A 12,801-nucleotide genomic window follows, 5' to 3' on the forward strand; every position below is an offset into this window, starting at 1 on the left:
TGGCTGTTTTCATTACGCCAGTGCCTGCCATACAAGCACCAACTATTTGACCTCTTTGAAAGTCCAATTGATATGTCATTTTAATGAATTTTAATTACCTTTTTCTGATGATATCTGAAAAGAAACAGCAATTTTAGCAAAACATTAAGCAACACTAATAATAAATAAAAAAAACATAAAAATAAACAAGCTTTTGATGGTTTTATAGATATTTTAAAATTATGATGCTATGATGCTAGGTGCTTCCATTATTTTGTCCTACCCCTGTATATATAAATATAATTGTATAATTGCGTGTGTACAAATATATGACTATGATAAAAGAAAGTATTATATGTAATGTGTGTGTGTGTGTTTCTGTGTGTGTATAGAGAGATATGCAGTGAAAAACTATGAAAGACACTAAATGATGTGGAGTATTAAATATTTGGTTTATTTAACTGGGATTATGACAATGTCTGTTAACATTGACTGTCAAGACTTCAGTAGTTTGACGTTTTCTGTTCAAATGAACAGTTTATTTGAACTCATCATCGCAGGTGACAGTTGGCATGCCGATGTGTGTGTGTTTATGAGAGAGTGTGGGAGAGAGAGAAAGAGTGTGTGTGTGTGTGTGTGTGTGTGTGCGCGCGCGCATGTACATGTGTGTGCATTTGTATGCCTGTGTAAGTATGTCTGTGAACATGCATTTGTTTTTGTGTGTATACATGCCTGTGTGAGAGCATGTGTGTGTGTGTGTGTGTACATGCCTGTTTCTGTGTGTATAATCCATTGAATGCTACGTGGACAAATTGGAAGAATCCTTAAATCACCCGACAGAATGCCTTGTGGTACTTGTTTCAACTATTTATGTTCTGAGCTCAAATCCTGTCAAGGTCAGGTTTGCCTTTTACCTTTCAAGATCAATAAAAAAAGTACCAATTCAGAGACATTGGATTAGCAGAACTGTAAGAAAATCAGACCAGAAACCTTGTTAGTTGTTCCTTTGGTGATAGACTTAATCCATTGCTCTGTTTAACAACACCACCCGAACCCCTTTGGTAGCTTAAGAGGAGACCACTTTGTTGCAAACAGACTAGATCTTTGATTTAAGGATACCTTCCTTACTCCCATCAGTCACAGAGGATTTGTAACAGGGACCCTGCCTTCCCTCTTGACTAATCACCCTCATCATTTCACATCTGTTTTCCATGACTGGACAATTTGACAGGAACTGGCAAACCAGAAGGCTGCCATGGCACCAGTTGTTTGCTTTGTCATGGTTTCTATAGGTGGATGCCCTTCCTAATGCCAACTACTTTACAGAATATACTGGGAGCTCTTTATATAGTGCCAGCTTGAGTGCTTTTTATGTGACACCATTACTAAAAGATAGAAGAAAAAATATATTCATTTTCAATTGAGTTACTGTTAAATAAAAAAGTTGATGTTCTTGTTGGTGGTGATGATGGTGTTGTTTTTTTTCTTTTATGCTAGCCCTGACCAAGCAGATCTACAGTCATGGCTAACACTTTGGAACATTTTTTTTTTAAATTAAAAATGTTGTGCCCAAGTACAATCCAATTTAAATTTATATCTACAATGTATACATTTGGGCATTCAATATAAAAAATTCTAATTTTCAGACCAAAACTTTTGGTCACAACTGTATGACTAAAGGTCCAGGATTATTCACAATGCATATAGGACCATGTTCTTCCTTTCTTTATAATACAGTATATGATTTAGAAGAGATTTAGCTGCTATTTCTAATAGGTTACAGCTCCCTCATTGGCTTTTCCAGCTGCTGTTGTTGTTTAGCCCCAGGTCAGCCCAGACTAGACAAACCTATAATCAAAGGTATCCCTGAGCCATGACTATCCTGTCCTTTTCACAGGCATTGTATATCTAGGATCTCATGGTAGAGGTATAATTTGAGGCCAGTTTGCCTGCTATTTCTGAATATAAGATAGCTGGACTATGAGATGAAGTTCAGTGTACCAGGCAGAGATGTTTCAACAGATATGTAAGTGCTGCACAAACAGACAGTGGAGGCGCAACGGCCCAGTGGTTAGGTCAGTAGACTCGCAGTCAAAGGATCGCAGTTTCGATTCCCAGACCGGGCATTGTGAGCGTTTATTGAGCGAAAACACCTAAAGCTCCACGAGGCTCCGGCAGGGGATGGTGGTTTCTGCTGTACTCTTTCACCACAACTTTCTCTCACTCTTTCTTCCTGTTTCTGTTGTACCTGTATTTCAAAGGGCCAGCCTTGTCACACTTTGCGTCACGCTGAATCTCCCAGAGGACTACGTTCAGGGTACACGTGTCTGTGGAGTGCTCTCTTAACTTGCACATTAATTTCACAAGTAAGCTGTTCCATTGATCGGATCAACTGGAACCCTCATTGTTGTAACTGACGGTGTGCCAACCAAACCAATTCAGACAGAAAAAAATCATTTTAAGTAGTATCAAGAAATATGTGTGCATGCATGTGTATGTGCACGTATGAGTGTGTATGTGTGTGAGGAGGGTGTATGTGTGTATGTGTGTGTACATGCATTTGTGTGTGCATATGTATGTCTATACATATGTGTGTATGTGTGGTGTATGTGTGTGTGTGGTGTGTATGTGTGTACTCTTTGTTTCAGTCATTTGACTGCGGCCATGCTGGAGCGCCACCTTTAGTCGAGCAAAGGACTTATTCTTTGTAAGCTTAGTACTTATTCTATCGGTCACTTTTGCCGAACCGCTAAGTTACGGGGTTGTAAATACTCCAGCATCAGTTGTCAAGCGATGTTGGGGGGACAAACACAGACACACAAATATATATATTCATATATATGATGGGCTTCTTTCAGTTTCCATCTACTAAATCCACTCACAAGGCTTTGGTCGGTCCAAGGCTATAGTAGAAGACACTTGCCCAAGGTGTCACGCAGTAGAACTGAACCCGGAACCATGTGGTTCATAAGCAAGCTACTTACCACACAGCCACTCCTGTGCCTTGTGTGTATATGTTTGTGTATGTGTGTGTGCACATGCATGTGTGTGTGTGTGTTTGTGTGTGCCTATGCATGTGTATATGCATGTGTATATGCATATGCGTGTGCGTTTGAACATCCCTTTAAATATGTATTCTAATGTATGAATATAGACAGTACATTATTGACCTTGGAAGGATGGAAGTCAACCTCAGTAGGATTTGAACTCAGAACATGAAGTGCAACAACAACAATAATAATCCTTTCTACTTTAGGAACAAAGTTTGAAGTTTTGGCGGAAGATGTAAGTTGATTAAATTGACTCCAGTGCTCAACTGGTACTTATTTTATCAACCCCAGCAGGAAGAATGGCAAAGTCAATCTCAGTGCAATTTGAACTCAGAACATAAAATTCAGACAAGCTGCTGCTAAGCATTTTGCCCAGCATGCTAACGTTCCTGCTTGCTTACTATGTTCTTCATAATGATGGTCGTACTTTGAAGTTAAAAAAAAAAAAAAAAAAAAAAAAAGAAGCTGAATCTATTTGCGATGGATGTGTGAATGTGATTTCAGTCCAGGAATGGATTTTGCTATGAAGTCACAATGGGGACATTGATAATTTTGATTTTGCCTTGGATTGGACAAATGTGTCTAGTGATTGCAGGATATAATTCTTTTATTTTTCTGTTTTTTCAACCAAACTGTCTTGATGTATCATATCACATTTTACGCCGTGCAGATTGATCCCGGCAATGACTTTCTCAAGATGTCAAGTTAAGCTGTAGAGAATTTAGTGATTGCTTCAACTTATCATTATACCTAAGGAGAGGTCTTCATTTGTTGTGATATCCCTCAGCCCTCTTAAAGCAGAGAGATATTGCCAGAAAATTGTCAAAAGCTGCATACAAGGCAAGCCATTATGATTGGCTCAAGAGATAGAAGTGATGCAGCAAGACTGAGCATTGAGCATGGTAGGAACATCTGGCCCAGAGTCATAACATCTGACTCAATAAAGCTAATGCTGTCATGCAGTAGTTTTGTTGCTTAAACTAGCAGGTGGTCTGAAGGAGTTCTAATGTTACAGTGGAAGGGGCTGAAACACCTACGGAGCTGTTTCATCACCTGATGAAATATCAACTCGTGCATTCAGAGATGGAACACAGCAGCACCTTCAACACGTAAATGTTTATTTTAAATGTTAATTAAATGTCAACACTTAATGTACAATTTGCTAAATTTCTTTAAGCCATCTGTGATGTCAACTAAACCTCTCTCCTTAAAATCATTGTCCTTGTGCTTAGATTAGAAACTTTTAAAATTGTACAAACAAAGGAGAACCTATTGTACCATTATTTTCTTTTTTCTCATTCAGTAAAAGTGTCCAAGTACCACCATTGCCTGAAGACTCAGCCAATGTACCAGGAAGTGTCGACCAGAATCAGTTCGAGTAAGAAAAAGAAAACTGTTCAGTAAATGTTAAAAAATTGTTTAATGTTTATCATTTATTCCAGAATTTTTTTTTTTTTTACATATATATAAAATTAGTCAATGGATAAAAGCAATGTCTGTGAATTGTGGAGGTTTCATTCTGAAGCTGCTGAGACATTTTCAATCACTCTGCTGAGTTGGAACAGTAAGAAGTTACATTACATTTAGTAACAGAGTTTAAATGATGGTGAGAGTGGATAAAAATGAAATAGGAAACTTGAAATGAGGTTTGTTGAGTGCATGCAATCTAAAATTGGAAATGTGGTACGCAAAAAACAAAGTGACATTTCTTCTGGTGGGAGTCTTGCTTAGAGAGTCATCTAGGCTGAGATATTGTGGAAAGGAGAACTCTTCAATTTGGGAAGCAGGGAACCTTGCATCCTATGCAATGCACAGAGGCAGTAATCTTGCAGATGTTACAGTGGTGATTAACTTTTCCCCTATGTATTATGGGAAGTGATGCTGCTTGCACAACTCTGGATAAATTACTTGGGACTTGTGGAATGGGGACGTTAATGGCTTCAGTCGTGTGATAAATGTGAAGTGAGGTGCCTAGGAGGAAGAGGATATCATTCACACAGTTGTCTCAGATGTGTCAAAACTGAAACATTTTCTACAATGAATAACCAGCTTTAAGCTTTTTAACTGTTTAGCATTCAGATTATACTGTCAAACGTAATGTTTATTTATATACATATTGTTTTGAATTAATCATGCATTATCTCATAGCTTCAAGATTTCAATGACATGATTGTTTAGTTTTAGAATGACATTATAGGGTTGAGGTGAGAGGCCAGATCTGGCCTATTTCAGTATAAAACATGCTAAATAGTTTGGCCAGATGTGGTTGGTTTGAATGCAAAAGGGTTAAATAAGTTATATATCCAGCCCAAATATTCTACCTGTTTTTATACTAAAATCAACCAGACCCAGCTACTCACATCTACCTTACAATGTCATCCTAAAAATAAACAGTTACATCATCAAAATCTCAAAGCTACGAAATAATGCATGAATTGTTCAAAACAATGTAAATAAATAAGCATATCATATGACAGAGTAATCTGAATGTAAAAGGTTTAAACAGGATGAGCTACAGACAGTTAACTGACTTCAAAATTAGAGTGCTGAGGTGAATCATATGATAGGAAGATGTGAGGTGTCTCTTTATCTTTTTTACAAATCTCAATCATTCCATTTTGATCATGACTGTGATTACTTGGTTAATTTAATGCCTTTAAAATTGTTGTTTTATCTTTCAGCCAATCTGATGGAGGTACCCTGTAAAAGAAGAATTGAATGAAAAGTTAATTCTATCATATATGTAGAAATAAATGTTGGCATCTCTGTTTTATAGATAGGTAGATAGTACAGCATTAGTATAATATACATAGACAGTACAGTTTTATTAACGTTTACTTTAAAATACAGTTAAACAATACAATTTTTGTAACGATTACATGAAAATACAACATACACTTTAGTTTGCATTAACATAAAATTTACATCTAAACACCATACTCTTTGTTAACATATGGTAAAATACAGCTAAACACTATAGTTTTTATTTACTTACTTAAATTCAGCTAAACATCATGTGTCATTACCAGTGGTCAAAAATACAGTTAAACACTATAGTTTTTAACACATTATAATATGTTGAAATACTATATTTTCCATTAACAATATGATAAAACAGTATAGTTTTCATTAACAAAGTGTTAACATACAGCTAAACCTCAAGATTTTGTTAAAATAATGATAAACGCCATACTTTTTAACATGTTAACATATAGCTAAATACCATAGAGTCTAACATGTTAACATACAACTAAACACCATAGTTCTTTAACATGTAAATTATAGCTAAATACCATAGATTTTAACATGTTAACATACAGCAAAACATAGTTTTTTAACATGTTAACATACAGCTAAACACTATAGTTATTAACAAAATGTTAAAATACCACTAAACACCACAAATGTTATTAGCATAATGCTAATATACAGCTAAATACCTCAGGTTTTTATTAATGAGTCAACATGCAGTTAAACATTCTGTTGTTTATTAACATATAACTAAACACCATAGTTTTTGTTTTAAAAACGGAAACCTTTGTATCTGGGTGACAGAACAATTCTCCCGAATAAGATAATAATTGTTTTGTGTATCTACTACTAGTTTCTGAAATTCATATATCAATTGTTTCAACTAGTCATTCCTCAGATGTTTTAGTTCAGTAGTAATAAGACACCTATTGACAATAGTTCAAACCAATCCTTTGTTAGTCATCTGAATTATGTTAACAAAATCTAAACCTAGACATTTTAGACATTCAATTCTCCCATACTTAACAAAATGTTGGTATAAGAGCATTTGACATTTAAATGATAAATTGCTAGGATCAAATTTCCCTATTTCTCCTGCAACAAAAGAAGTATTATTAATTGCAGGAGTTAGAAGTCTTTTTTCTAAGTAAACTTTAGTGATTTAATAACACACCTTAGTGATTTATTAACACACAAAAGAACTTTTAGAATTCACTTTAATTCAATTCACGAAGTGTCAAAATTTTCATCCACTTTAATCTGAGCACAGTGGAAATGTGTCAGTGACCAAGTCATGGTTGAGCAATGAAAATATGAAAATTTTGACTCTGAATGAAATAAACAATAATTTAGCAATCTGTATATCTTACTTAATATGGCTGTTCTTTAAGAATGTCATAATACCACAGTATTCCAGCACAGTGTTAGAAAGCACAGAAATGTATCATGGTGTTCTTATAGTACACCCACATTAAATAAGGAGGATACAGAGATTGCTATTTGGTACTAACACTGCTTTGTTGCTAATAACTGAATGTTAGTTTCATTAAACATTTTTGTGTGCTATCAAATGGGTAGAATGACTGTACTTCTATCATATGACTGCTATAACGATCTAGATCAGTGGTTCTCAACTGGGGTCCATATAATATTTTGTATTTGGTCGACGGGGGGGGGGGGGGCATACCAGTAAAATAGTAAGTTGGGGATCCACATTAGTATTCTATGGGTCCATGAAAAACTTGCTTTAGATATATTTATTGTAAGAAACAGCTAGGTTTCTTTCTCTGATGTTTTACATAGCTAAACCTACACATGTGAACATGTGTAAAACAAAATAGGAATTTTGGAAGAAGTTTCTATAAAACTAGTTTTTAAACATCGAATGGCTATGGAGGTCCACCAGAATAAGATAGTAATCAAAGGAGTCCATAAATAAATAAAAAATGGCTGAGAACCTCTGCTTTATATGTATGCATTGGTATTTACTGCAAGAAACAGCTAGGTTTCTTTCTCTAACATTTTACATAATGCAACCTACACAAGTTGATGTTTTTTCGTTTAACATCCATTTTCTATGCTAGCATGGGTTGGACTGATGTGTGAAAAGCAAAATAGGAATTTTGGAAGAAGTATCTATAAAACTAGTTTTCAAACAATGTATGGCTATGGGGGGTCCACTAGAATAAAATGATAATCAAAAGGGTCCATAGATAAAAAATAAAATGAGTTGAGAACCCCTGCTTTAGATGTATGTATTGCAAGAAACAAGTAGGTTTCTTTTTCTGATATTTTACATGATTCAACCAACACAAATAAAATAGGAATTTTGAAAAAAGTTTCCATAAAACTAGTTTTTAAAACATTGACTGGTTATGGGGGTCCACCAGAATAAGATAATCAAAGGGGCCCTTGGAAGAAAAATGGCTGAGAACCACTGTTCTAGATAAATTACAATAAAGATTTTCAAAAAAAAAAAAAGAAGGAAGAGTAAGAATTAATAAAAAGCTGTTAAATTTACAGCTTTCCTTTGGTAATGTGTTAGTCTGTCTTTGCCGTAGGGTTTGGAAGCTTAGTCAAGGAGGATTCACTGAGAGCAAGACTATAAACAATTTGCAGTTAATACTTCTTTTGTTGCAGTAGAATTAGAGATATTTGATCCAAGGATTTTATTGCTTGAGATATTTAATATTCTTATGCAAGGACAACTCTGAAATAGATCTTTGTGGTTTGCTGACATGTTTAGACACCAGTGATTGCTAGGTGATGTCTGCATGTTTATAAAACCAGTTTTTGCCAAGTGGTGTCTACATGTTTATACTTCAGTGGCTGCCAAGTGGAGTTTACATGTTTATATAGCAGTCGCTGCTAGGTAGCATCTGTATGTATATACACCAGTAACTGCTAGGTGGTGTCTACATGTTTATACAACAAGGTTGTCAAGTGGTGTCAACATGTTTACATATCTATAGTAGTTAGGCAGTGTCTACATGTTTATACATCAGTGGCTTCCAAGTGGGGTCTACACATTTATATACCAGTGGCTGCTAGGTAGTGTCTATATATATATCACCAGTGGCTGCTAGGTCATGTCTACATGTTTATGCACCAATTTAATATCACAACATAATCCTTGAGTGCCTTTAGGAAGGTTCACCAGGTTACAAACATTTGAACCAGAACCTATATTTATCATGCAAATTTTGAGATATACATGTTCAGGTCAGGCAACAGCCACATGTCTCATTCTCTGGGCCTGGAAATAGGGTGTGCAGGGAGAGCAAGTTCACACCCTAGAATTTTTATGGGGTGCAAAATCAAAATTTGCACCCCTACTTACTTTTCTCAGGTTCAGAAAACAGTGAATAAAAAGTGTTCTGTTAGAAGTAGATCAACGTTAGGTTTCTTCACAAAGAACAGAAATAAATACAAAAAACAAGACTTTGTAAAAATTTTTGGATCTGGGTTTGCACACCCTAAGCAAATTTTGTTCCTGAGCCAGTGAGCAAACATCAAGATTTCTTCCTCTCTGGCCCTATCTGATTTATTTCTTTAAATTCTTAGCCTCTACCTTACATTGTTAAACCAATGATTGGAGTAGTATTTTAATTAACTCTACATTATATTAGACAAGCAATAAAAGTCAAAACAGAAACCTTAATTTCAAAATTGAATAAAGCCTAATTATAATATTTTAATTACATTAACAAGATTGATACACTGATCACCCACTTACAACTGTTTGACTATTGTGTTAATTAGAAATTACTATACCAGTTAGTTAGTAATTACTATGCCAGTTTGATTAACAACATTATTAGATACCACTTTCAGTAATTATTATACAGTAGTTTATTTAGTTAATTACTACATTTAGTAATTACCACACTGTGGTTTAACAACATTATTAGTTGATATATTCAATAATTACTAGACATAGTTTAATTAATCATCATTATTAGTTACTACATTTAGTAATTACTTGGTTATAGATTAATTAACAGCACTGTTACTTATTACATTTTGTAATTACTATGTAGTTAATTAACAACATTTTAGTTATCATATTTAGTAATTATTACATTGTAATTTAATATCAACATTATTAGTAACTACATTTAGTAATCACTCCACTATAGATTAATTAACAGTACTGTCACTTATTACAATTTGTAATTACTACATAATAGTTCAATTAACATTTTAGTTATCATATTTAGTAATTACCACATTATAATTTAATTATCAGCATTATTAGTTACTATAGTTAATGATTAATATTGTGGTACCACACTCTTATAAAATTGATGTATCACATGATACAGTTCAACTTCCTTCCTGGAAGCTGTAATGCATCATTGGTTGTTGAATAATAAAGTCTCTAGTATAGAGAATTCTTTTTGTTGCTTCTTATGACAGTTTACTAAACAGCTCTTATAGGAGCTGACTACTATGTTCCAAGAGACTTAACACAATATCTTTCTAATTGGTATCAATTCAGACATTGATTATGTATATGTCTGAAAATTTCCTTGCCAGTATTTCTGGTATCAAACAGACTAAACACATCTTCATATCAGATAAAATATTCATATTCAAGAATGGCTGTGACAGTTGCAAGAACGTGATAAACTGCCTGAAAGAGGAGATCTTCATTAAACCAAAAGATGAGAAATTTGTGAGAGACCAGCTTGTTAATTTCAAACAACACTGACTGAATATTTGGATCAATAACTTCAAGTCTTGAAAACACTGGCTAATGAGAGTAGGTTTAAGGAAGTCTACATGCATCAGAGCTATATGTAAAATAATGGAAGCATTTATGTCTAGAATAACATCAAAAGGAGCAAGATTTAACCCTTTAACATTTAAACTAGCCATAATATCCATAATATCCAGCCAAAATATTCTACCTGTTTTATGTTCAAACTGGCTAAACCCAGGCTCTCTCACCTACCCTGCAATGTCACTCTAAAAAGTAGGCAAGTCACATCACTGAAACCTCAAAGCTATGAGATAATGCAAGATTAATTCAAAACAGTATGAATAAACAGGTATTACACTATTACACTACTTTTTTTTAAAGCCTGGTACATATTCTATCAGTCCTTTTTGCCAAACTGCTAAGTTACAGGGATGTAAACACACCAACACTGGTTGTCAAATGTTGGTGGGGGGACAAACACAGACACAAAGACACACACACACACACACACACACACATATATACATGACTGGTTTCTTTCAGTTTCCATCTACCAAATCCACTCACAAGGCTTTGGTCAACCTGAGGCTATAGAAGAACGCACTTGCCCAAAGTGCTACACTGAGACTGAACCCACAAGCATGTGATTGAGAAGCAAGTTTCTTATCACACGGCCACATCTGCATCTACATATATATATATGCATACATACAATAAGTATACACATTCATAAAATCACTGCATTTCCTCTCAAATATTCCCCCGCTTCAAACTTAGTTCAGTGGGGGTACTTTTCCAATTTTCCTGTTCATTCTGATTTTGAAATACTTCCCTGAGGAAAGGCACCAATCACCTCCATAGAAAAAAATATACAAATGCAGTGTGCTCTTCAGATGTTATGTGCAAGGCAGCAGCTAAGCAGGAGTCTTTTTTGTACATGGTGAAAAAGATTGTGTAGCTGCTGACCTGGCTACATCAAGTGCAAACAATGAACCTTGCCCACCACTGCACAATCAACAGACACAGGATGGCCTCCCCTAATGTTTGCACAGTCGTCACGTCAATATTTTTTATTAAATATTGGAGGCCTGTTGCATCACAACAACAAAAGCAAATTTTTTTTCCTGAGAGACTTTGCTGCATGCAATCAAGCCTTATGCATAGCACTTGTGGAAACTCATTTGAGCCCTGATATAGAGGATGCAGAAGTACACATACCAAAATATACCATATGGCGAACAGACAGAAAGGAAAGAAACCGTGGTGGAGTTGCTGTATACATCCATGAAGACCTCACACCCCAGGTCTTACTGTCATACTCCAATTCGGTATGCGACACCCTAATTGTATACATAAGACAACACAATATAGTCATAATATATATCACCCACAGGATGCTTCAAAGCACATCGGCAACTTTGAAGATTGCCTCACAAGAATTAAAGAAATCCTCATGAAACTGGAACACCATGTGAGCATATTTCTTATGGGTGATTTCAACTTCCCCAATGTCAAATGGTCCGAAGGCCTCATGCTCTCAGGAATGGCTCATTGCAAACAAGCACAAGTGAAAACCCTGCTCAACCTCACCATCTGAGTAAGTTGTACTCAGACCCACTAAGGCGAATAACATTTTGGATCTCTGCTTCACAAACAATATGGACATTGTTCATTATGTGAAAGTGATGCCGACATTAGTTTCGGATTACAACATAAGAGAGCTGTCTATGTATGGACCAAAAGTAGCCAGAGACACAGTCAAAAGGAAGCACCCAAAATCTCTCCAATCTGAACTTCCACAAAGCAGACTGGAAATCGATCCAAAAAGAGATCCTCAGACAGGACTGGCCGAAATGTCTCTCCATACCAGACATTGGCATGGAACTAGAATATTTCACGTCTGTTATGCAAACCACATGCCAGAAATATGTCCCAGAGCACAAGGCCAAAACAAAAAGGAACAAGATTCCAAAGGAGAGGAAGATCCTTATAAGATGACGGATAAAGGTTGCAAATTGCTTCAACCAACATTCCAGAAGTAGTGAAAGGTCCCGCCTAAAAACGACACTGATGGAGATTGGAAAAAGGCTGCAACAATCCTATGTGAGGGTGAGAGCAGACAAAGAAGCCTGGGTTATAAAAAACATTAAGTCAAACCCAAAGCCTTCTTTCATTATCTCAAAGAAACAGCCTCAGTACGCTGCAAAATAGGACCCCTCTTCCAAAAGGATGGCCTCCCTCACAGATAGTCCAACCAGGATCAGTGAGATACTGAATGCCCAGTTCAAAAGTGTCTTTACCACCCCGTTGGAACAC

General features: G+C 35.6%; 2 protein-coding genes across 2 annotated transcripts in view; one reads left to right on the plus strand and one right to left on the minus strand.

The window, feature by feature from the left end:
• The window catches only part of LOC106870311 (atrial natriuretic peptide receptor 1), a 142,244-nt gene extending 137,721 nt beyond the window's left edge, over positions 1-4,523 (plus strand). Inside the window, exon 25 of the mRNA XM_089364958.1 lies at positions 4,333-4,523. Coding sequence (XP_089221084.1) covers positions 4,333-4,411 — 79 coding nt within the window. The 3' untranslated portion in view covers positions 4,412-4,523. The remainder of the gene's footprint in view (positions 1-4,332) is intronic.
• The window catches only part of LOC106870312 (uncharacterized), a 48,072-nt gene continuing 39,701 nt past the window's right edge, over positions 4,431-12,801 (minus strand). The window contains exon 4 of the mRNA XM_014916334.3: positions 4,431-5,729. The gene's annotated coding sequence lies outside the window, so the exon portion shown is untranslated. The remainder of the gene's footprint in view (positions 5,730-12,801) is intronic.

The sequence above is a fragment of the Octopus bimaculoides genome, chromosome Z (genome assembly GCF_046866305.1).
Source record: "Octopus bimaculoides isolate indiv1 chromosome Z, ASM4686630v1, whole genome shotgun sequence".
Taxonomy (NCBI): Eukaryota; Metazoa; Mollusca; class Cephalopoda; order Octopoda; family Octopodidae; genus Octopus; species Octopus bimaculoides.